The following is a 26,375-nucleotide window of genomic DNA, read 5'->3' as shown; positions in this document are numbered from 1 at the left end:
ATGGGGAGTGGGACCCTGGTTATTGTGTCAAGTTGTGGGAAAGCATCCCAAAGGCTCCAGTTAATAAACGTGAAAATAAAAAAGCACGACTGAAGTTATGAATAACTGCCTCCTAGAAAAAATTGGTCCAGGGTCAGTTTTGCTATGATGATTAATGTGCACAGCCAGTTTCCAGGCAGAAGGTACCACAGTGAAAGTGCCAGAGTGAGACAGGATGATAGCCACAAAGTCATCACTTATCACTGGGGGAGATGCAGGTGACTCACAAGGAAACACTGGATGCTATGTGTTAAAAAACTGGATTCTATGTGTTCAAATTTGAGTCATTTCTTTAAAAGGAGTCACCCAAGAGCTACATGAGTCAGCAATGTTGGAAGAGAGAACAGAAGCCCTAAGTGGGAGATGCCCGAAGCAGAGGCAGAGATGTCTCAAGCTTTTCTGCATCCCTGGTGCCTCATCTACAGCAGATGCCCAGAAAGTGAGGCATCAGTTGAGGGAGTGGAGTGGGGAGGGATGGCGACAGAGCACAGGCAAGCAGGGGTGATCTGAGCTGTGCAGACACTCCCTTCCTCAATGAGAAGCCACCAAGAAACTGGTGCAGAAGCACCAAAAAAAAAAAAAAAAAAAAAAAAAAAAAGGTGAAGACACAAATTGAGGAGAAAACTGGTAAAATCTATGCCACAGAGGTGAAATCAGAAAGCAAAACTGAAGACATAATGTTAAAGTATTTGGGGAGATACTTTAGTAAAAAATACATTGTAATTTAAAACACTCTCTTAAAAAAAAAAACCTTAAAGGGTTTCTCAGTTGTCAAAATCTTATTGAGTTTCCCAGTGAGAATTAATCCAAAAGTTGTATTTGGTCTGAATATGCCCAATATTATAACTAAATACTATAAATTATACTTATGTTGTACATATTATAATCAAAACCATGCTTCTGAATTTAAAGAGACAGACTCAAACATTTTTCTAATTAGAATCTAGGTTTTATTAAATATGATAACTATAAGCCATTGCACAGGCTTCTCCAAATTTTCTGACTAGGTCCTGAATTATTTTATATCCTGTAAAAATCATTTCTATCTTTTCACGTATTACATAAGAAATTACCTTCGGGTGATTTGATATGTAATACTAAGTTAATCCTCACTTACCATTTCTGTTAAAAAGAAAATTCAGATTGAAGATCCAGGTGGATCAAAGTGCAGTGAAAAAGGAAGGTAATATTTTTAGTACACACATAAAAATAACAAACAAGTTGTTCTCAATGAAGTAATTCTGGTAACTTACAAATGACTAACGTGGCATTTGGAAGACATGTACTCACAGGTTTCTTTAATTTCTTCCTAAAGTAGTCATATTTCTGCTTAAATTCCCTGGAGTAAGGAACAGCCTGGAAGACAAATTTATAATTATAGAGAATATGAACAAGATGCTTGAAATTTTATGTTTACTAAGCTGACATTCAGAAAATCTCATGAATCGTAAACCTTGAAACTTATCACTCTCCATATTATCACTGGCACTTACATTGTCAAACGGACCGATAATTCAAAATATAATTTGAATTGAATCAATTTAAAGCCACGAAAGTAGCATTTTAAATACATGTATTGGTCTCTTAGCTCAGCATGTGATGTTACAAACTTTACTTCCTTCAGCTCCTCCAGTTTTTAAGAGATTCTCAAACCTGCAATCTTCTGCTGACCCCAGTAGAGTCCCTGCAATTCCAAAGCCTCCCCTTGCACTCATGTGACCACTGACGAAAGGCTGGCGCACTCCCTGTGATTGGGGCAGCCCATTCCACAGACTCTTCCCCAGGGTTCCACACCAGGCGTCCTCACTGCCAAGCAATGGGCTGTCACTCTTCTTTATGAACACGGTGTGTGTGTGGCACTAATTTAAGAGGGCGCAACATCTAAGAGGAACTGATTCTTTCCCCACTGGCATAGATGAGGGCACTATCAGAAAGTCAGCAGGTCCGCGAACGTGAAGATTCTTAACTCTGCCAGCTCCAGGGGTCAGCGCCAATCTCACCCAAACTTTTGCAGATTTTTAGAGCCAGAAGAGATTTAGAATACAATTTAAATTTGTTAGCCTGCATACACTATCCTTGGCCTAAAGAAATGTCAAAACTCTATGAATACAGGATCTAGTTTTGCTTCATATACAAAGAGCACATTTTGATTTTAATACTTTTAATCTACCCTTTTATAAAAGACAAAAGAAAATATTTAGTTTTGTAACCAGTTGCAAGTCATTTTTTCCCCTTTCCTTTGAAAGCCCTGTGAAAAGGCCAACGTAGGTGTCCCTCATTTGGAAATTCTGGTAAGGGGAAGATGAGAGTTATGCTGAACTTCTCAATTATACCAGCCAGTCCCTTGGCATCAAGGCAGGCAGCAGTACAGTGTATATAGATGCAACTAAATTATTATACGGAAGAGTCAGAACTTGGGAATACTGACCGGACCAGTAATCGCTGGGTTCTGCAGTCTTGGGTCTTCCCACTGAGTAATTTTGCTATCTGAAAATTAATATTGAAAAAAAAATCAGCTTATTAGTTCAAATCTATTTCATGTCAAGAACGTTTTAGAAAGAATTATTTCTGGATTTTCCAAAAGCTGTCCAGTTCCCCATCCTGACCCCCAAAGGTAAATAACTTAGTATTTCAGGGTTAGAAGAGAACTATTTGCTATATGTTCCCCAACATACTGTTTAGTTAAAGCAATCAGTAACGCACAACTAAAGTAAACCCATCTATTCACACTGCTTTTGGCAAGCAATCTGCTGAAATTTCAATTATAAACCCCTGATCTTTCAAGGATTTATAACTTGACTTTCCTTTAATTGAAAAAAGGCATGAAAAATCTTAGTCCCCCAAAAGTTAACATACACACAATTTTTTCTCATTTCAAATACTTTTTCCTTTGCTTATGGTGTTGCAAAACTGCTCTCAACTAAGAATCCTACGTTGAACAAACGAATTATCCATTCCATGTGTCACTCATACACACACAAATACCAGAACAGCTAAGGCAGTCCAAAAAATGAGTATTAGATACAGCAGAGGAGGATTCCAGAGAAAAGGTTCCCTTTTGGACAAGATGGCAAGAAGCAGTTTTCTTTCTTCCAAATGAGTCAATGTCAACAAGATTGGTAAATGGCACCTGTACTGCTACCTAACGGTGTAGGTGGAAACACACAATGGCTACCTGGATCACACGGGGTTTGTGACTGTGCATTAATTAAAAAGGCTTTATGGATTACTGTGTGTGAAGGGGGGTGCAGAAATCAACTCACAAGAAAGATAAGGGCAGGGGAGTGGGAAAAGATTCTCTCCAGAGTTTTAGGAAATATAAGCTGGTTTTGAAAAAAATTTTTTTTTGTTTGACAAAAATATTCTGTTTATTCCTTTTATACTCAGTAAGTAGACTGAAGAGAATAACTAATACATTTGGTTTTAATGACTATCTCAGGAATTTTTCAGTTTGATAGGATAATTATTTTAATAAAAGCAGAGGTTAAGTTTAAAAATAAAGCTACCAAAGCACAAGATGATTCTAGAGTCAGGCTGGCAGAAAATTTACATGAAATGTTTCAACTGTTTTATAGAACACTGAAGGAAGCAAAAGGTATTTTGGGGGTCCCTTACTTTGAAAACAGAACTTTTTGGAAAGTAAGAGCTGCTATTGCGATGAAGAAAAAGAAGAGAAAACTAAATAAAAGAAAAAGAATACAGCTGAGCAAAACTGCCTTAGACTATATAACCTTCTCACCTGGGCATCATTATCAAAGCAGAAAACAAATTAAACACTTCCTACATATGTCAACTTCCAAATCTCCAGTCCAGACGGCAACTTCAAGCTCCTCCCGACACCCGGACTTCCCATGGGTACCTCAGACCCAACTCTGCCAAAATCGAACCCATCATCTTCCAATACCGAAATGGTTCATATAACCCTGTATGTATTCCTCATTAAAAGCATCACGATGCATTTAACTATTCAAATCTGGAACCTGGCCACATCCTCCATCCTCCCTCACCTTTCATTCCAAGGGTTACCCAATGATAAGGCTTCTTTCTGGAGCGCTCATCTTTTCTCTGCACTACTCTCCTTGGCCTCAGGTTTCCTTGAGCTTCAGGATCACTCACTCCTGTTACAAACTTCCTTTAAAGCCCTGCCATCTAAAGAACAAATCTGATCATTGTCAGTCCCCTCTGGAAAATCCCCCAGGCATGTCCTTTTGGTGGCGGACGGGACCGGAGCTCCCACACTGGGAGACTCGACGTGTGTGTGTGTGTGTGTGTGTGTGTGTGTGTGTGTGTGTGTGTGTGTCCGTCCCCGTGTCCGGCCTCCTCTGCACACAGGACATTTGCAACCCTGTGAACCTGGTGCCATCTGCGCTGCATATACCTGCACGTGCTCTCTCTCTCCTAGAATCGCTCTTCACTGGGCGTGCCTGGCTCAATCTCCCTCATTATTTGGGATCCATCTGAAAGTAACCCATTCCATAAGGCCCTCTTGCAGCCTCTTCCCACTCTGGGAGCCCACCCACTTAAGTAAGTACTTCTACATAACAACTGGTTCATTCCCCCAGTACAACACTGACACCATCTCCTGGCACTCCCAACTAGAGTATCAGCCCACTGAGGACAGGGACTGTGTGCTGTTCATCTCTGGAGCCCCTCTGCACCACTTAACACATTTCCCAGCATGTAACAGGAGCCTGATATGTAATTTTTCAAATGACCAAATGAAGCTGATGGTGAAAACACATTCCTTTGAAAACAGTCAATGCTTTCAGAACCACATCTGTTTCTGTATAGTTACAATAAAGATCAATTTTGTAGTTAAGAACTATCAATATACGAACGTCAATGGCCAGTTTCCCATTTTGTCCTAAAACTTTTGAATCTAAACCTGCGTTTTGTCTTTGAGACATTATATTTCAAGTAAAGGGGCAAGAATGAAGCAGAAGAACAAGAAACTCAGGCCATTTAACAACTATCAACAGATCTGGTGAGACTGATGGCAGGAAAGACTAACACCGCATCTTACAGCATCCCTGGAATTTTTTCCTCTGTCTTGGTATATATAAGCTGTCCTTGGCCAGCTACTCAGAGGCTGCGCAGAAGAAGAATTACATGACTCCTAAGAGAAGTAGAGATTCAGTTCAAGACCTTCCCTTAATCTTTTACACCAGGCTTGAGACACAGAAGCTATTTGATAAATGTCAACCAAATTAATCTCGGAGTCTAAAGAGGAGAATAGTATTAGGCATTTATGTTCTCCTGAAAATGTCTTACTTCTCAAGAATTTATGAAGCAGAAAATGAAAAACGTAATGAATTAGAAGCCAAGCACTGCTGTCTCTGTCGGTCAGTGCGCAGCCACAGGTCCTGCACATGGCAGGACAGCAAAATGAGATGCTGGATTTTCCTAGAAGTTAGATCTGGGGAAAATATGCAGAAGGAGAGGCTCATTTGGAAGGTAAGGAATTCCTAAACGTCAGCTACCAGGTAATTAAACCCATTTCGGAGTGGTTTGGAGTAACCGTCAGTCTGATAAAGCATCTTTAAAAAGACAGGTAGTTCACATTTCTCAAAGACTGGAATCTGGCAAAAAAAAAAAAAAAATAGCATACGATTTTGAATGCTGTTTCATTGATACACACCTCTTCATTGCTTTCCATTGAATAAATGTTGATGAATTAGGGAGAAATGGCGGAAATGCTCCACTACCAGCTAGTGAGTTTCTCCTAAACAGAGCTTTTACTCACATGGTCCCTGGTTATCTAATTGACACCATATTTGGTTAAGAGGACTTTTCAGTGTAGTTGAGCAAAGGGAAATTTTAATCTGCAGGTAAAAGCATCACAAGTTTCACCCTGGCATAGCTCAGAGCACCCAGGCTCTGCACCTGGTCTACCCTCCATCCTCTGGCTCCCAAGAGCGAAGAAGGGGAGCCTCTCATGTGCTGTCTGGTCTGGAAAGAGGAGGGGGGAACATCTGAGTGGAACTTGGACCAATTAGGAATAAGAAACTGCCCAGGCACTTAGCAAGTAACTGCCCTCTCCCACCTCCAGGCAGACAGGAGCTGAGCAGGCCAGAGGCTGGAGAGACGGCTACGGTTACTTCTCAAGGCAAGTTCTCTCCACTTTCTAATCAAGGACATCAGCTTCTTAAGATAACACACCTTCATCCCTGGCCCTCTGTGAACGGACTTCGAATCATCACTTAACAAGCATTTGCTACATGCTATACTAGGTCTATGAACGCCTCTAGAAAAACAGTCTATGATTTTATTATTTCCAATGTAAACTAGGATGGCCCTTTGCAGTAGTGTTTTTCTTGTTTCTGGGTCCTTGCAGCACCCCAAGAACATTTCATAAAGTCCTTTTCAGGCTGACCTGACGTCAGATCCCCAGCCAGAACACGGCCACAGTGTTGTGTGAAGTGCTCTGTGCAGCAGACCAAGCCTGTGCCAACGGTCAAGACCTGGTTTTAATAAAATGTCATTATTATTGATACCTCCCTTTGAAAACTGAAATTGTAGTGCGTAAGGAAACCTGAAAATTGCCTTTTTAGTGGGAAAAGGGGGTGTCACTCCTCTTGTATTTTAGCAAATTATGCTAAGAAATAGTAGAATTACAAATAATATGTCAAGAAAAAAGAGGGGGTACATGCATATTTTAAAACATTTATGGCAGCAATTCTACGTTCACTGTAAAATTCTGGAAAACAGGCAAAAATCGGTATTTCTACTGGTCAAAGACAAAAACTAGGCCTATGTACCTTGAAGTATCTAATTTTAACCAAGGGTACTTTTGGTTTAATTCTGTATTGTTGGGCTTCTTGCTTAATCAGATTTATAAAAACCCCTCAAGCTCCTGTGCCTAAAAAGGAAGGTCTGTCTTCGAGGCACTGGCCATTTAGGAAGCCTCAAAGAGGCCCTAAAACTACCAGATAGTGACCAGCCCCATCCACAGGAGGAGTCCTTGTGGCCAGACTTCCCAATCAGCTCAGCAACGTGCTTAACTAACCAACATGATGATTAGTTACAAAAATGTGAGGCTGGCAAACCTGGAGCAGACTTCCTGAACGGAAGGAAAACAAAGCTCAAGCTACTACCCGATCACACATGGATCTGAACTTTAAATCTGTCTGAGGACTTCTTTTTAAAATACACTTTCAGAAGTTTTAAGGAATAGGCAAATATGGAGAACATGTCACTTCAACAAGGGGTAAAAAACAAAACACTGGCTAAAAGCAAACCTTTATTAGTTTAACTTTTAGTTGGCATGAGAAACCACACATTTATTCACAGGGGCTGGAGCAAATGGCTACAGCAAATATACGGCAATTTCAAGAAGAGAGCTGCATGTATATTAGTGTGTTGGGTGCAGAGAAACATGCCATGAATAGAAAATAAGTCAGAACGGGCATCTTGCCCGGAGACCTCTGAAGGCAGTGTTTAAAAACCGTAGCCGCTGCTTCAAGCACTGCTCAGACATAGAGTTTGGACTCAATCATCACTTCTAATCTTATTTTCTATTACCAGAGTGCATTTATTAAAAGCGCAACAGTCAAGGGGTCATCAACCAAAAAAATTTTTTTAATAAAAAAAAGTTAATAGGTCATAAGATCAATTGGGAAGGGCTACTTGAAAGCAAACTTGGGATGAATGCACAGTACCGTACGAGGGCACTGAGTCTCTGGGATCATTCTCGCCACATAACACCTGGCTGCCTAGACAAAGAGTAAACACAGCTTTCACTGTAGTATGAGTTACCCTTGTGCACCCCTCCCCAGCCTGCAACACCTGTGTGTCCAAAACAGCGCCTACTTACTATGATCGATGTAAAACGTTCGGCCATCCAAGTGAATTCTTTCTTCCCAACCAGGCTGGTATTAGGGGAAAGAGAGCGAGAGAGAAGACAAACATTAGCTAGCAGTTCCAAATCAAAGGCAAAAGCAAAAGACTCTAGGACACCTTCTTACCCTAGGGTCTGTTTTTACATAAAGAAGAAACTAAATACAAACATCTCAAATGAACTCTTGACAACACCCAGCCAACACACGTTAGCACGTGTGCTACAGTCTCAGATGCGTGCACTGTACGGTGAACAGGAAGTGGAGTATTATTTCAAAAGCTTCAAAGGGAGACGTCAGCATACTGTGGAACAGTTGAGCCTAGGGTTTCTGAATAGCTCACGTAATTAAATGAATATTTACTGAGCACTGAAGGGAGGAGGAAGGTTGATATAAGAATATTAGAGATGAATGCTTTATTCATGTCACCAGGTGGTTGAACAACCTACTACCCATATTCTCTGCTGCGAACTCTCACTACTCAGACTCAGGAACCAAACAGATTTGGATAATTTTTCCAAGAAAAGGCTGGTATGCTTTCATTACCTGAGCTGTGCTTGAGTCCTATCTGAAACTCAAGAATCCAACAACCTGCAACCTTTCACTTTTTAAACTCTCCAGTCTCTCCCCTGGGCTCTTTCCATCTAAGCTCCAGAACCACGTATTTGGAGAGTGTGAGATATTTGGATAACCTGATGGATAAAGACTGAAACCTAATCTTCTAGCTTCAAATTTTGCCATAATATCCTACACACCAGGCAACAGAAAGGTTCTCAGAAAACAATAACCAAAAAAATTCCTAGCACCTTTCCATTTTAAAGCAGTCTTAGAGTCTCTCCACCTTCCTACCCCTATAAGGCTTTTAAAAATTGGGGGTGGGTCAAGGAGGATGCATGGTGAAGGTTTCATTCAAAAATCTAATTTTGAGTAAATAGCTCGAAGATTTCCACTCAGGCCCCAAAAGAGAACAAACTAATAAAAAAAATTAGATTTATAAACGGTCATCCACAAGGGAGAAAAACTTAAACTATCTGCAGGATAAATGACATGTAGAAACCTTCTGTGATTACTTATGCCTTTTTCTCCCATTTTTTTTTTAATATTTTTGTTCCTACGACTAAATCAGCAATATCGGCAGAAATTAGTGGTTGCTAAGTTACAAAATAAATGTGTGCTGCTTAAACTGTCACCTGTAGAGAATGCCTCGCCCAACCCAGTTGCAAGTTCTACCTTCCACTAGCAGCGAGCATCTCAGAAAGCTCACTGAGAAGACTAGGTGCCCTGTGAACTGGGTGTGCTATGAGAGTTCAGTCATACACTCAATTCTATTAAGAAATTACAGAACAGTGGGACTCAAAAAGCCCAGAGAAAGAGAAGATGACAGGGCTTCCCTATCAACCAGTGGGCAGATGAATGAATAAACATTTTCAGACTGGTCCATGGGTCGGCAGTGTACTCACAGGAAGAGGGCCAAGGTCATTGGGGTTTAAAGATGCCTTTGACCGCATGTGTACTGGAAATTTCAGGCGTGGATCTTCCTGCAGGAGAAATGTAAAAGGCAGAAGATGTTAGGAGTGACTGTCTGTGGGCGATTACTGGCTCCTCCCCTTCCAGAGTTGTGTGTTCCAAGGCAACCACAACCAGGCTGTGTGTGCATGGGGCTGCACTCCCGCTGCATGGGGGGCGGGAGGGTCCCATCTGTGTATAAGAAGCCTGACTGACCTTCTCTCAAAAAAGATCTATTCTTTATCCTTGTGCTTGATGAAAGGAGAGTGAAAATATTTAAGTACAAGGTTAACCATTTTCCCAAGACCTTGAGCAGGTGAAGATGAAGAGGGTCCCAGCAGTGATGTCACCATGGAAACCAGATGCAGGATGCCAGTGAGGATGAGGCTTTCTTTACTCCACAGAAAGGGAGGCGGGACACTGGTTTGTATAGCTCCCTAAGGATCCTGAGCTCTGGGGTGAGGGCTCAGGAACACCCTCTCCATCAGCACTTGAGTTTGCTTGCTGCTCCTTTCGACCTGTTCTTGAACTAAAGCAGAAAATCTGAATCTGGCCGGTCAAGTCCTATACTGCCCCAGAGTTAGCTGGCAACATCACTCAAAGTCACATCATGATGACAGAACCTTACTGAGACCCTTGATCATGTTCTACAAATCAGATCCTAAAAGTTTATAAAATATTTTTCTTAAGGGATATGCTTCATAAGATACCACACAGAACCTTTAACAGAAGAGAAATATGTACTCTGACATCTTGAGTCATGCTGGGTAATCTGCAAAGAATGGTCAAACCTATGACCTTGCAGCTACTCCGGTAGGAGGCTGGGCACATAATCTCTGTTCCTTTAGATGAGGAAGCTGAGTTTTACAGAGAACAAGAACTTACCAAGAGGTTCTGGTCTAGAGTCTGGGAGCTGCCCCTCACTTACACAGGCCCAATTAAAACGCAATGTAACTTAGAGAATTCCTACTTTAAACTCAAAAGATCAGAAAACAAATGATAAAACCCAGAATAACACAGTTAACCTAATAAGCTTAAGATTTTAAAAAAAATTCACAAACAAATCTAAAACCTTAAAAAAAAAACCCTTTATTTCAATTACATTAAAGCATCTGTTGCTGTCATATTACTAAAAGGTTTTCTGCCTCAACATTTTCCCAAGTTAACAAGAAAATGAAATATGTTATAAACCTGGGAAAATAATGAAACTCACTTTTTTTGGAGATAGGAAATTACATATGATTATAAATGATTATACACCAAGGCTGCACTCAAAATCTACTAGATTATGGAGAGTGACTGGGTACGGGGGTTTCTTTGTGGCTGATAAAACTGTTCTAAAACTGATGATGCTGATGGTTTTACAGCTTTGCTTGATGGTCTAAAAATCATTCAATTGTACATTTTAAATGAGTGAATTGTATGGCATGTGAGTTATACCTCAATAAAGCTGTTACAAATTTCTTCCCCCCGCAAGCTAACAGTATAAACCATTGCTATCCCTGGGTACTACCAAAGTCATAGATTTTTGGAAGTGACAAGAATAACAACAAAAAGTCATATACAAGCAAATCACCCTTTGCTCTCGGTTAGCTATAAGCAAATCTGTAATTGAAGTAATAAATCATGCTGGAAATTTCTTATGGAAATGGATCCTAAACCTTGTTAAAGGATAATCTGAGGCATAAAATAATTCAGCACTCTGAAGCATACTGGAATACCTATATGGAAACAGATACATGAAGTAGATTTAGGATTTGGAAGATCCAAAAAGCTCATAATCTGGCAAGAATCTGTGGCAGCCTCATCATGGACAGAGGAAAAACCGAGAGCACTGAACAAAGCTACTGATGCTAACCCCGAGCCGGACCAGAGAAAGCCACCAACTCAGGGGAACCCCACGTGGCCACTGACCACGCTCAGTTTAGAGAAAGTCCAGGGCTGCCATGACACGAATGAGGGCGGGGCTTATGGATGCTACAAGGAAGGCCAGCTATGCCTTGGAATCACACACAGGCTACTGTGCAAGAAATCAGCCCTGTTGGTCAAGAGCTGGTGATTTAAAGGCAAACAAAAAACAAAAACAAAAACAAAACTGAAATTAAAGAAAAGTGACAGAGGGTGGAGGAAGGAGCATGAAGTATAAAATAAACTCAATTTCACAGGTCAGCTAAAAGGCTTTGCAAGGAAACAGGGAATTCACAAAATGTGAGGGCTGGAGGCCCGCAGCAGGTCACGTGGTTTCATTATACCAACAAAAATTAAAGTAATGACAGCAGCTGTTCTCCGCTCAAGCTCTGTGGGCTGAGTCTAGGGGGCACTGCAGAGCCCACCCTCCCACTGAGACCTCATAACGACCGAGGAGGCAGCTGGTGGAGCCAGAGACAGCTTTAGGGATGACAGTGAGCTGGAATACTAATGAGATCTCAAATGACATGAATATGAATGAATAAAACACACAAAACACACTTGGCTGTGTCTCCCTTTCCTCAGCACAGTCAGCGCACTCTTTCACAATTATATCAATATTCCACAACTGCTTCCCTCAAATACGGTTGCAAGGGCTTCTAACCGGAAGGCAAAGATCAACATTAAAAAAAAAAAAAAAAAAAAAGGTTTTTCAGCAAAATCATTTAAAAATATATAAAATATTGGGAATGCCGGCTGGTTCAAAAGACAACTGTGCTTTTTCCATCCTGGAAGAGAGGAACCACCAAGCTTGGGCTACAGTTGAGTTTTATTAGTTTGGACCTGCGTAGCAAACAAGCCTGAAACTTAATTAAGGTATAATCTTTCTTGCTACGAATGTAAGCCAACGCTTTGTCCTGTAAAAGGCATAAATATACTCTGGCATGCGTGCTTTGAGCTGTTTCTTTAGCAGAAGGAATGGACAGGAATGGACAGGCCTCCTGCAGTTTCTCCTCAGCTCCCCGGTGCCCCCAGCATGCATCCACCGCCCGCCTGACCCAGGTGGGGACAGTGATGCTCATCTGATGTGTCGGACTTTATTCCCAATAGACTGCTGGCACACTGCCTCCATTATCTGCGTGCGCAAGAGGCTGTGTTTTATAAATAGACTTCAAAGGGAATTTTCCTCTATCAATGTGTACAGGGGAAATGCTGGCCTGAATCTCTTCAATGTTCTGTTTAGTGCAGGAATCAAAGAGCACCCAGGGTGCTGGCGGACGGAGTACGATTTTCATTATTCTCAACCTGTCCTACCAGTTTCTCTTCCTTTTTCTATGATTAACGCTCAAGTCTAAGGATAGCTGCGCTCACTGGTTTCTTCTCTCTGTGATAAAACAAACAAAGTGAACCCCAAACCAACTCAACACAGATTTTAAGCTGGAAATGATCTTTACAGTTCTCTGCAGCCCTTCGCCTTTTGTCAAAATCAACAAGCAACTGCGAGGGTCAGCTCCACAGTGAGACTGCTGCCCGGGCCTTTGTTTGGAAGGGATCACGCAGCTGCGTCAGCACACCGCGCTGTGGGGAGGAGGGAGTGGCCTGTGGAATTCCCAGTTGCTACCTTCAGGATTTTCACAGCAGTGGCGGCAACAAAACGTCACTTTAGCAAATTAAACCTTTAAATCAGTGCATCAGGGAATCACAAGTATCTGGGAGAGAAGGGGCAACTGGAAATTCAACCTGGGTTTCATTCAGCAGCGATGCCAGCAATAAACAAAGCCGGTGCTATTTAAAATTCAATCTGCCCAGCTGCAATTACACTGCAGTTGTGGCGTGAAAGGCTGTGAAAAGGTTAGTGGATTTGATTACTAAGCTAGTTCAAATTACTAAAATCATAGCTTATGTTGGCAAGCCACCATGTCTCCATACACTAATCCATCTACTTTTACAATATTTACCCCCTGTTTCTGGAGCTCCCATTTCTGGCTGAGGGGCTAAAATCACAGCAGTGCTGTAGTAAGTAGAAATGGGTACCCTGGTAGGGCTGTTACAGGTTCTTCGTCCATGAGGGAAAAAAAGACTTTAAAACCCAATCTCTCTGACTATGTCTTCCTGCCTCTGTTTCCCTCTCATCCTGCCACAAACCTGTAATCTTATCTTCAGACTACAAGGTGAGTCAAACAAAGCTACATTATTATTATACCCCTGAGAAGTAGTTATGAGTTTACCAAATGAATGTCACCAGATCCGAATGATAAGGTCTCTTGGCAGGATACTTTACTGCAAAATTGGAACAACTTCTGGAGTGGTTCTCATGAAGGGGTGCTGGGGAGCGCATGGGGGCACTTTGGGTTGTCACTGTGATGGGTGGGGAACGGGGTGCTGGACAGTGGCTATTAGGATTCAGTGACAGGCGCCAAGGATGTTAAATGTCTTGCAATAAAAGGCAAAGTCCTGTCCCAAATGCTGAGAATGTTCTAGTGAAGACACACTATGCCATGATTCATGGGGTTTTAGAGAGAGTGCCCTCTGGGCCAGCTAGTCCCATCCTCGAGGGTCTGAATTACCATCACACCCCGGGCAAAGTGTCAACGACAGTCCAGGTCACTTGGGTCCACGATACTGCTGGACCTATCAACCGGACATACTTGGCGTCTTCACTAAAAATGGGAATTTAAAGCGTGTGTTTACTCTTGGTTCAAGACCAAAGAGCTAGGGCCAGTGACAATCACAAAACTCAACCAGCTTTCCCATAACATCAGTCCTAAGCAAGCAGCAAGGACGACAGAAAGACTGAGATAAATAAACTCTATACCCAGACAATCAGATGGGGATATAAGGGGCAGGAAGGAAAATAAATCTCTTGTAGCATCAGAAATAGAAACATAAGGACCAATTTCAGTTTAATCATAGGGCTAAAGATCATACAGTAGAAAAATACCACTGACTTTTAAAAGAATTTACGCTACATTAAATAAGCTGAAGAAATGAGGAACCGACAGAGGACTATGAAGATATGCACACATACTTTTCATTAACCTCATTTTTCTCATTTCAACACCACACACAGATTCTTTCTCATGCATGATTAAGAAGCACATGGAAGAGCACTGGATAAGAAAAACCAATTCTGACAAGATGCTCACAAAAAAGAGCCATCGAATTCACAATCAAAGTCCCTAGCACATCTCCTACCTTACAGTTAAAAGAATGTGAAGTAGCACAGACATGTAAAACACTCATCCGGTGTGAACAGGAAGAACGAAAAAGACACAGCAAATAAAAAGAAAGATGGGTGATGGCAACAAAAATGCACAAAAAAACTGACAAAGAAAAATTACTTTAAAAAAGATCAGAATTCCTAGCATCCTGAGATGGGAAGCAGTAACATCAAATTCCCAGCAGCACGGAGCGCTATCTTTTCACCACGGATGTTCAACTGTCAAAACTGGCGTTTCGCAGGAGTGCTATGAGGAAAAGGCATCGGTACCAAAGATGGTCATGAGCCTGTGCCCGCAAGCCACCCACTCCCCGCAGTCCACGCGTGTGGAGTCTAGCGGGAGGGACCCACTTGACTGCCAGGGAGATTTCTCTGTAAGAAGCATGGATACTGAGTCAGGAAACGAAGGAACGAATGCCAGACCTCGGGTTGAAAATGGAGCCAAATAAAAGCAGCGACCTTACCCACGTCGTAGTCTTTGTGTTATGGTCAATGAAGAAGGGCCGGCCGTTGGGCGCTATCCTCATCTCCCAGCCGGGCGGCAGGAAGCTCTGTGTGACTTTGTGTTGTGGTTTGGGGGAGTTGTAAGGTGATGGCTGTGGGGACTGTGGATTGGAAAGGGTATCTTTCACAGCCCGACGTATGGGTGAATCCTTGGCTCCCTAAGGAATAATAATGAGCATTAGAACTCTGATCAGGTGCTATTCCGGACGTGTCAACACGTACCTGGGGGTTATGGAAAGTTCCTCTTTGAAGAGGGACAAGGGGGACGCTCCTAAAAAACCTGTTTCTATCATTCATTTACTTAAAAAAAAAATCAATCTAACTAAAGTTTTTTCTATTGGTTAAACACACAACAATATTAAGTACTTATAACCACCATCCTTTGAGAGCTTCTCGGTACAGACCCAGACTACGGTTCTACAGTGAGCATTACGGATGGAGATTTTACAGAAGGTGGAGGAAAACGTGCCCCTGCTCTTCATGAGCTCACAGTCTAATGAAGATGGACTGGTCATTTTTAGAGCAGAAAAACCGCTGTCAATGAGACAACCACTGGAATTGCACAGATGTTACCCACGACATTTACATCACAGTTTGGAGGAGGTACCACCCACTCCCACTTATCGGCATCTTAACCCCAGGCACCGAGAAACCCGCAGCCATCTCTAAGACGCGGTCAAGTTTAGAACTTCAAAGATTTAGTCTCTGGCCTCTGGGACATTTGTGATATTAAAGGATGGCGCTAAAACCACACAAACAGGAGAGCGCACAAGCAGATGCCCAGCGATGACTCAGAGATGCGAATACCCATCAGAAACACGGATGCCCATACAATGGAAGACCCTACAGTCGAAAGGAAACAAAATGATCAAAGCAACGGCTATGTTTTAAAACTCAATGTAAGCACTGGTGTTTGAAAGAGTTATTATGCAAGTCTAATGAGGTAACAAGCAATAAGGAGCGAAACACAACGCGAATGGAGAAAGTTCTGAGAAGAGGTGCCCACGTCCAACACAGGTCACCACGGCCTCAGCCCAATGAGAATGAGAATCAGGTGAGAGTCCAGGGACGGGGACTGGGCGGGACAGAGAAGCATGGAGTAAAAAGGCTGCACAAGAACACCCCTCAGCACGAACACAGCGACCCATCAGCGAGAGGAAGGCGGCTGCAGAACGCAAGTCCAAGTTCAGAGAGAAGAGAGAATGAGGAGAAGTCACAGGAGAGACGTGACCCCAGTAAGACGAGGTAGCCTTCTCACCTCCAGTGGGGCAGATAAAGTTACTGTTGGCGAACTGAGGCTACGAGGCCGGCGGATCTGAGGCTCGATTAGGTGGTTGTTACTGTTTGTGGCGGATCCAGACGCACCGTCTTCTGCAAGCTATGTTGGAGGCAAAAACAAGTTAGCTTCATGTGAGGATCCCCCTGCGCGTGCGACGGGGAGTGTGGACCCAAACAACAACACAGCCAGTGTTAATGAGAGGTCTGGCCTATTGAAAGCGTGGAGGAAATGATTACACATAATAATGGGGGGGAAGGATGGGGAAACACATTCCAAGGAAATATAAATGAATCACTAGCTGGCACAAAATACCAGCCTCAGGAGGAAAAAAAAGGGTTGTGAGGATTGCTACCTATTATAATAAACAAGTTCTTTTTTTTTTTTTTAAATGGACCATCTAGGGAGAGACTGATTTGGGGGCCAAACTCTTCCTTAGGCAAGTATCATGTTTAAAGTAATGCACTTTCTTGGCAAGAAAAATTTTCTTAAACCTGGGTTCCGCAGAACAATACAGAAACAGCAGGAACACAGAGTTCACGGACATTTGGCTTCACTGCCTGTGACTGTAAGGTGCACGCGATCCGCATACCTGCATGATAGGCCGAGTCCAAGTGGTGGTTCGATTGTTATGATTGACATAGTATGTGCGTCCCTTAGCATCTTTTCTCTCTTCCCAGCCTGAAGGTAGGCCCGGCGTGGTGTGTACATAGGCCACTGATGGCTGTTTGTGTGAGAAATCATTATTATTTAATAGCTTGCATTTGTTTTCTGAGCAGTTTAGCAATGTAACGTATACCCAGAGAATTATCTGTGCTCGACAAAGTAAGTTAGTTCTATTGGTACCGAAAACAGGAGCGTCTGGAGGACAGCGACAGATGTCCCATGGCTTTGCTGCTTCTGTGAAACGAGCCCCCCACACAAGCTGCAGGGTCAGAAACCTTGCAGAACTCAGTTCTAGGCCCTGCAGTCTTCAACATGAAGGGTTGCTGCTAAAGTAATCAAAAGGAAGGAAAACTATGACAATTCGTTTCAGATACTAAGTTTTACTGTCAAACCATGTAGAGCTTAAAAGGTATTTCAAATTGCCAGGTGTTACTATCTGTAAGAGGGATGTTCTGAACACTTTCTCCCCAGTCTGGCTGTCACAGGGACGCTCTCCTGGCTTATCCCTAAACTCTTCATCAGCTTGGGGCCCTGACACTATGTAGCTTTCGGGGGGTGGGGGTGGGGGAACCAGGGAGGCTCTTCCCTACGAGGCCTGCTTTCCCCCCAGTGATGGACCAGGACCCCTCAGCTGCCCCAGCTCAGGAAGTCACCTGGCAATTCCGAAGAAGCCTGATACCTGAGGCTCTGTTTACCCCCGTCCTCCCATGCGGAGTTTCTCTCTTTAAACCCAAGTAGTTTCTGGGTTTGGAGACACGTCCAGTTCAGAGTGACTATAGTCACGCTGCCCACATTAGATCGCAAAAGGGATTCCTGCGACACTTTTGCTTGTAGGAAGCAGTCTGGGTGGAGAAATACTGGACTAGCAAGATGTTTCCATGACTCATGGAGGCAACAAATGGATGTCTGAGGTCAGTGCTGCCCAGCAAGTCCCGGATGGATGGAAGCTGCGAAGAAGAGCTGTAACTGGGAAAGGATGCTGCTCTAAAGGGGGGTAGGGGGTTAAAGACAAGAAGCCAGCAGTGACTACCAGGGCTCCTGGGAGAGCATAAAAGAAACAATGGGCCAAAATCAGGCATAATCCCTTTCGTGAGGTTACAGAAGGAAGCCGCTTCTTTTTGGGGACCATCCTCCCTAACTAGGACCTTCTGACCCTCCAGCCATACTACCAGGCATAGTTTCCCTGCTATTAGGCTGAAGATGTTCATCTCTGGGCCTAACTTCTCCCTGTGCTCATCCCATTTTTTTGTGTTCACTACCAACAATGTGCCTTGCCTAAGAGGGTCCCCCAGGTCCACTGAGGGACCCTGAACTGAAAAGCAAGATCAGGGATGCCACCATGTAACTTGGGGACTTCAGTTAACGAGGCTCAAAATCTTACTTCATGAGCTCAACAGCACATTCCAGAAAGAACCTGAGGCCTTGAAGCAGCTGCCTTATTGGTTATTTCTAAAACACGTTTACCCAGCAGGGCAAGATTACTTGCAAGACAACTTTATGCTAAAACTGCAACTATTTCCTTGATGTTACTCCAGACAAAGTCCCCAAGGTCCCATAACGGTAATTTCAAGATTTCTGCCCACACAGCGTCCTGGGTTGAGTTGTGGGGGTCCCCCGAGAGGGGAAGAAATGTCAACATGCAGGCTTGATCCTTCTGTGAGTATTAAAGACAGACGCATCTGCCTACAGCTCTTCCTGCCTGCCTTCTCTAGCTGTGGCACCAATACAAAAGCGCTATTTCCAGGCTCCTTCTGCTCTGGGCACTAGAGCACCAGACTGCTGACCTAAGTCAGAACCCAAGTTGTAACCTAAGTGGGCGGTCAATCAGTACTTCTGGCGAAGTACATGCTGTCAAGTCTTGGCCTACTGTTGTTTATATGATGACCAAAAATGTTTTGGCTGAATGGAATCTGAATGGAATTTGCCACTTTTCCTCCTCCCTGTTATTTTTGGGAGAGGCAATTAGATGTGCCCCCAAAAGACTACCTTCTGGAAACCTTAAGGATAGTATCCCTGGAAAGGATATTTATGAGGAGATTAATAAACTAAAATAACTGGGATGTGTCATGGATAATCTCAGAACTGAATTCTAAAGCTGTGTGCCTTCCAGCACAGCACTACAGCGACCGGGTTACTTTCCCAGACCCACGGTTAAATAGGTCCAATCAGTTTATGGAAAACCAGGAGCGTCACAGAGAACACCAAAAGTGATTAAAACATCCATTCTACCTTCTGTTGAGAACTGAACTGGCAACCTATAATCTAGTTGCATTTATGTGAGATGGTGTTATTAAAACATTTCTCTGTAGGTTTCTTTCCAAATGACCGTGGAGAGCAACCTGTGCTGCTGACTCCCCTGGTGACTCAAAGCCCGGCCTCCCGCCTCCCGCAGCTGGGAGGAGGCGGGATCAGCTTGTGTGGACAGACCCGCGGCCACCCAGCCCCAGGGCCGCCAGCAGCCTGCACCTCGGGTGCCCGTGGACGTGTCCCTGCACACGTGCGCCCCACGCCACCTCCAGAAACAAGCTGGTTCATCAGGAGTCAAGTGAAAAACTGCGGGTCGGCTTACTCAGACATTTCACAGCTTTTTGCCTGAATCTACCATCGTGTTTCACGATGCCAAGTAGCCACTTTGCTCCAGCTTCACACAAGCTCGTTAAAATGAAGAACTTAACTATGTTGAAGCTGTAAAAGTTGCAAAATGCTTTTAAAGATGATAAACAGCTTGGCACTATCACAGATTCTGCAAGATTCACTCAGACCCTGCCACACCGTTACCCCAGTGTATTATTAGGGGGTACACAGAAAAACCCCCAAACCGTGTTAATCCCACTCATTTTCTCTCACAGAGAGGGCTCCTGCGTAGCCAGCTGGAAACAGACACCAGCGTGTATTTATCCGTCCTAAGTCAAAGGGTTGTGGCTCTGCAGGTGAGAATCAGGGCTTGTTCATTATGCAACAGAAATAAAAGCCCCACCATGGAGAGAGAAATACCAGGATGGTTAATGCAACATGGTGAGCACTGCCAAAGGGGTGGGGGCTGAATGTTCATCCCTGTGGGAAAATCGCATACACTGTGGTGCATTCCCATCACTGAGTATTATGCAGTGATTAACATGTCCCAGAGCAATGACCACAAGGGAGTAATATCTAGCTGACAAGTAATATGTATATGAGATCCCATTTCTCTGTGTGTGTGTGTGAGTGTGTGTGTGTGTGTGTGCCCACGCGCGTGTGCATGAATCCACACGTACGTCCATGAGAGCACAAAGGAAGGACAGGGATGATGTGTCCCAGGGAAGCCCCAGGACACAGTGTGGGGTTGACAGGGAGAAGGTGTAAAAGAGGGGAAAAACACATATTGGAAAAGCAAAATAAGGGTATTTGTGACAAGGGACGGTGAGGGTGCAAAAGAGATAGATGTGATCATTTCTAATGTAGCCGTAAAACAAGCTGGCTTATTCCAGCCGAACAATCACTAGGTACATAGGAAGCATGAGAGCTCGCAAAACATTTAGCTACTGCTCCCCAGTCTTTAAAAATAGAGGACAAAATCCAATTCATCTTCTTAATTCACTGCTGGGGGAGGGGAGAGAACAGGCAAGAAGAAAAAGTCTGGCAGGACTACAGGGAGCTCATCCGGACGGTCACTTTGCCCTGCCAGGTAACTCTGACCACGGAGCCCAGGGCGATCGTAATTCAGTTTATCCTGTCATTTAATCTCTTCAGCTATCATGACACCCCAATATCGATGGCAGGTGCCAAGACCCATAAAATGCAAAAATGGATGATAGTGGATGCTCATCAGCACTGTATTCTATTAAAATTATTTCATGAAGTGACCTTGTCTACCTCGCGGATCCACTCCCGTGGAAATTACTAGCACATAGTAGGAAATATGCCAGCTCGTTTGAAATTTCTTGAATTCTACTGGAGGCTGAACCTGACCCATCCAGCATGTACCTTCTACATCAATCACTGCAGCTCAAATACCTTAAACGGGGCTGAGTTTTGCTGACAGCCACTTTGATTCTCCAGTATACTATGCTGAGCAGTAAATTCCAACAATATAACTAAATTCTTCCTTTAAATAAACATCCTACAGAAAATCAGCAATCACATATGTATTGAAAGGTGTTCTCGAGTAATAAGCAGTTATAACAAACATAACAAAGGTGAAACAATAAGGAAAGTTCTTCATAGCTACAGCAGCTCAAAGCATAGACTTTAAGCTAATAAGTCTTTAGGGATTAGGGAGAAAACAAGCAATTAAAATATACAGGCAAATCCACATTACCTACAAGCCTGAATACTAGAAATTATTTAAAATAATGAGTAATAAGAATAAAACACCATTTTTTCCTGCATCTTTTCGATTTCTTCATTATACGCCCTCCTTGTTCCAATTATATGAACACTTGTTCATACCTATGAACCTGTGACTACAGCCCCTGGTAGCAGAGAAAAGTCACTGGTTCATGCCTGTGATACAGAAAATCTAAGCCAGCATCTGAAACGTGGTACAGGAAATGCACAACCGGAAATCCACATGTGCAACTGCACACAATTCCTGTGGCTTCCTTGACTCTCCTCCAACCAAAGTATTTCACCCGAGCACTCTACCCCATGGGAAAAGCTTATCAGCAGGTACAAACACTAACAGGCAGAAATAGATTCTACAGTGTTCAGGTTAAATGCACGACCAAAGCTTGACAGTATTCCTCATAAAACTACATTAAGACTAAAATTTGCCGTTTTACCCAGTACCTCTGACCAATGTGAAATAAAAAACATGTGCACCTCTGTGGCACAAAGAAGCAGGTCTTATGAAAACAAAACGGAACGAAAACAAAAACACCAAAAAAGGAGTATATTCACCATTACACAAAATCTTAAAACCAACCCACAGTTTTGCCATTAATTCTGATCAAGGGGCATCATTACCGTTGGCTCCTCACCACCCGTGACAGTTGATGAACGTGCTCTCCTAGTTGGGGCACTGGGCTGTTAAACAATAACTGACATCAGTGAAATGCACTCAGGAAGACCACCCACAGCTCACGGCACGAGGAATCAGTGCTGCTGCAGCCAGTGAGGCAGGTGACGTGAATCTGAATCTCTGAGACTACCCGGTCCAAAGAAAGTTGAACAACCACTGATGACCAGAAGCACAAGAAGAGCACGACCACCCTCCGGCCCAGAGGAGGCTCAGACTGCAGGCCCGATGTGGGTAAACAAGGAACTGACAACCTCAACAATGTGAGATGTCGTCTTAAAAAAACAAAACAAAACAAAAACCCAAACCAGAAAACACTACAGTTGTGCTCCACTGTTAAATAATCAGCGGATTTTCAAATCTGCCAAACTCAAAATTCAAGTAAGGCCACTGGTGATCAGTGGGTTCACAGCTTCATGAAGTGCAAGGAAAGAGGGAGGAATCATCAGTTTTGGGGAAGTGAGCTCTTTTGGCAAATAAAATTGACATTGATTTTGAAAGGGAGAGGAAGTGCCATTAATTCATCAAGGAAAATCACAGAATCATCAGTTTGGAGCGGATCCCACTGGTCCATCATAGCTGATTGCTCTGTTGTGCGGGGAGGCCTGTACTGCAACCATCCCAGAAAGGATGCTCCCGTCAAGCTTCTGACCAACCAGCCCTTTCGATGTACGCCACAACTGAATCTATTACGCTGATTACTCAGTTGACTAATGTACTCATTAATTCATTCTGTAAACATGAAAGACTAAAACCTAGGGGGGAAAAAATCCTCTGAAGTTAGGCTAAAATGTACATGAAAGGGAAGACACTGCGACTGCAAAAACTCAAAGTGCAATCTTTTTTCCCTTCAATTTCATATACAGCAATAGTATCAGCGCTAAAAATGCTTGAGGATTTGTCATAATAATAATAATAAAAAACTAGTCAAGGTCAAATGTCAAGTTCAATACGCTCAAACCATGTAATATTTTCTCCTCCAAAAAACAAGAAATAAATTTACGTAAAATTTATTTTCAATGTGCCCACCAAACATCTCCCATGGCAGTTCTGGTTTGCCTTCCAATCTGAATATTCATTTTTATTTATGTCCTGTGTTATCAAACATCCTTTACATGTTCGTATTTGCAGCTAGTTATGAAAACTGTGGGAGACTGGGAACAAATTAGAGCCAACTCTTGAGTCAACAGAGCTGCCTTTGAGGAGAAGGTACAGAGGCTTTGTGGGTTAAGAGCCTAGGCCGTCAGCAGTGGAAAGGAGTTCTTGCTGCCCGCCCGGAAGAGTTCTTCCTATGTTCCTGAGATGCAGTCACTCAAGCACAGCCTGAGAGACTAAATGACTTTTTAAATAAGGAATTATTAATGTAGGCTTTGGTTTAGGTCAAGTAAGCACATCAGAATTGGTATGAATTTGGATGGAAAAAGTGAGGCAATAAAGTTTTGAGCATTTCAGAGACTTTGGTGGCAATAGGAAGTCTTTGTATTGGAAATCCACTCTCCTTGGGCAATTTGCTAGGAAACTTTAATGCCGCATGTATATGGTAAATGGATTTGGCACAGGAAAAACTCTTCCTCAGTAGCCCGGATGATTTTATGTAAAAGCCCGAGGAGCCCACTGATGACTGGAAATGAGCGTGGGTTACCGGTGGTAGATGAGCTTGCTCTGTGACCGCGTCGGTGACACTGCAGGACCTCAACCGCGAGGAGGGCTCCCTTTGCTGAAGGGGAGGAAAGGACACAGAGCATCAAGAACGTGTACTCTGAACATGACAATGAATATATGTATGTACATGCGTGACTGGGACGTTGTGCTGTACACCAGACTGACACATTGTAACTGACTGTACTGCAATACAAAAAGAAAGAAAAAAAGAAAGAAAAGAAAAGAAAGGGAAAATAAACACACTCTGAGAAACGAGTTTCACTGGTTTAAAAACTACATCACTCAAGCCTATTCACTGCTGTTTGATATCAGAAGGTAATTAAATGAAACACCATCTTTTCCGAATAATGGGAGTAATCCTTTAAGGAGTCAAAGTATCTTTCATTGTCATTCTAAAGTGTTTTAAGCAGACAAGGATAGAACTAACAGAAAAATAAGAGAGGGAGGCCAAAACAGGCACAGGGACTCAACATAAGGTAATTCTCGAGAGTGCTGCTCTAAGAATGAAAATAAGAAGCTAGAAGTCCTGTGTTCTGCTTTGAGAAGCAACCTCTGGGTAAATTTTAGTGAAATGTGAATAGAGGAAGAGATAACTGACATGGTTATGAAACATTTTTGTTTTTTTAGCAACAGGTTTGTACATGGGACAAGTTGGTAGCATCTTCTCATTTTTAAAATTTTACAATGGTAAGTAAAATGGGGTAAAGTCAAAGACAGACTGTGTGGTCCTGGTTGGGGGGCTTTTTAAGTCTTTCCACAATGGTGAGCATGAAGGACTCATTCTTTAGTTAAAGTTCATGCTGCTCTCCTTGAATATAGTGACCCTGACAAGCAACACTGGAGAAGATTCTCTTCTCTTTCCTAGGCACTATTATTTAATAGTTGCATCAGACTCAATACGACCTTAAAGTAATTCTGACGCTTGCACTTGGATCTTAAAGGTATTCTATGAGCCTGGAATAATTAAACGCAGAAGCTTCCTATACAAATAACTAGAGATGCTGAAGTCGTATCAATAGTGCATAAAATCACAGTTTTTCACTTTGTGGACTAAAGGTAGACCATTGCAATGGGTTTTGCAGTATTTACTTCATTTTATAGGTTTTAAATATATGGCTTCATTGCTTATGTTGTTTCCATAGCAAGTTTTTTTTAAATCAATTCAAATATCCCATATATGCAAACTTTTTTCCCCTGACCCTTTAATACTAAATTTTCATCTCAGTGGTATTTCTCTTTCTGAAAAACATTCACAATTTTTAATATAAAAGCACGTTAACTGAGTAATCACTGCAACGTGTGATATAGGCCAGTGGTGTCTTTTAAAATAAAAACACATAACTGAAGGGGTAACAATTTCATGAGTACTTACTTGCTCTTACATTTTATGCAGTCCTCCTATCCATTTACATCCGATATGGCTGCACTCAGACTATTTTTCTAGGATGCCATTTTCAGTGGCGTGACTACCATCATTTACTATGGTACATCTGTAAGTTAGGTTTCTCAAGACACACTGAGACTGCCTTGCTTCTCAATGTTATGCACAAATAGCAATTTTCTAAGGATTTTTTTCTGCACGGTTTTGTATTGTCAAACACAGGTCTCCATGGCTGATGCTGCTGCTTCTCTTTGGGTCTTAGCCACCCCCCGACTGAAGCATCTAGAACAAATTTCCCTGATGGTTGAGAACCCAAGTTCAAATGCTACTCTGATGTCAGCGCCGGAATTTCACAGCCTTTCTTTAGGATCCATCCCGGGGCTTAGGAGATGTCTTCTATGGCGCATTCTAACCCTGTCTTGAATAGGCCACTTAAAGAGCACGCCTTCATCTGTGAGACGAGAATGATACAGCATGCAGAGCGTGACTTACAGGAGGCCCAACGTCTCCTAGGTCCCAGTGTGAAACACCACCTCTGTGAGGAAGGTACTATTTATGAGCCCTTGATTGAGAAAAGAAGTCCTACAAGGTTAAAGCTGATAATACAGAAGTCATAGACTTGAGTTCCTTACGAATCAAAGATTTTCACCTGCTTGAGCTAATTTTGGTATAATCCTGCTTCTCCTAGGGAAGGAGGAACTCTGGGAAATGTCAGAGTTATCTGAAAGCTGGAAGACCTTGTCATTATCTGCAAACAAGGTTCTCTTAAAGCAACAACAAAAAAAGACAAAATACTTGCTCAATTTCTCATTCAAACAAGACTGTTACTTACAATCAAAGAACCAAACTGCTCCCCATTGGAGTCGGGAGTGATCTGAAGTCTCCTGCTCAGCTCCTCAGACAGCTCCTGAGGGCTGGTCCGAGACACGGGCGAGGCTGGTGGTGGGGGCAGCGCCAGACTGAGGGAGTCCCCACTGACATTCGCTTCTTCTGAGATGGTCTCCCAGGGCTATCAAGGAATGAGACACTGTGGTAAATGCTAGAACAAGGGACCCTCTCATCCCGCCCCAATAATAACCACTATAACTCTAACCCACATTTTCTCACCCCCTCTGTAAAAGCACCTCTCTGGGCAGTGGCTTGCTTCTAGCACTTGTAACTATATACATGGCTTCAAAGATACCCTCAGGAATTCACTTATGATTTTCACGGATTTTCTTTTACTCTGCTGAGAACTCAACAAAAACAGCAGAGATGCTATAAGCTATAACTAAACACACATATAAAGTAACTCAGTCAATTTATTATGGAATCGTTCATTTTGCTTTTCCACTTCTGATCACTGGAACATCTTGTGAATGATCTTCCTAATGCAATGTCTA

General features: G+C 42.8%; 1 protein-coding gene across 15 annotated transcripts in view; it reads right to left on the bottom strand.

The window, feature by feature from the left end:
* The window catches only part of NEDD4L (NEDD4 like E3 ubiquitin protein ligase), a 299,031-nt gene that overhangs the window by 30,109 nt on the left and 242,547 nt on the right, over nt 1–26,375 (bottom strand). For 6 of the 15 annotated variants that reach the window (XM_074355280.1, XM_074355287.1, XM_045521485.2 and 3 more), the window contains 11 exons: nt 25,826–26,002; nt 23,593–23,667; nt 21,899–21,958; nt 16,881–17,012; nt 16,271–16,390; nt 14,973–15,170; nt 9,335–9,412; nt 7,853–7,907; nt 7,698–7,751; nt 2,468–2,526; nt 1,330–1,395 (listed from right to left, as the gene is read on the bottom strand). In XM_074355280.1, coding sequence (XP_074211381.1) covers nt 1,330–1,395; nt 2,468–2,526; nt 7,698–7,751; nt 7,853–7,907; nt 9,335–9,412; nt 14,973–15,170; nt 16,271–16,390; nt 16,881–17,012; nt 21,899–21,958; nt 23,593–23,667; nt 25,826–26,002 — 1,074 coding nt within the window. The remainder of the gene's footprint in view (nt 1–1,329; nt 1,396–2,467; nt 2,527–7,697; nt 7,752–7,852; nt 7,908–9,334; nt 9,413–14,972; nt 15,171–16,270; nt 16,391–16,880; nt 17,013–21,898; nt 21,959–23,592; nt 23,668–25,825; nt 26,003–26,375) is intronic. The other 9 variants (XM_074355281.1, XM_074355277.1, XM_074355282.1 and 6 more) reach the window with 7 other exon arrangements.

Source organism: Camelus bactrianus, chromosome 30 (genome assembly GCF_048773025.1).
Source record: "Camelus bactrianus isolate YW-2024 breed Bactrian camel chromosome 30, ASM4877302v1, whole genome shotgun sequence".
Lineage (NCBI taxonomy): Eukaryota > Metazoa > Chordata > Mammalia > Artiodactyla > Camelidae > Camelus > Camelus bactrianus.
The sequence above is the reverse complement of the archived record's forward strand: the minus strand, read 5'-3'. Positions and strand labels throughout refer to the sequence as shown.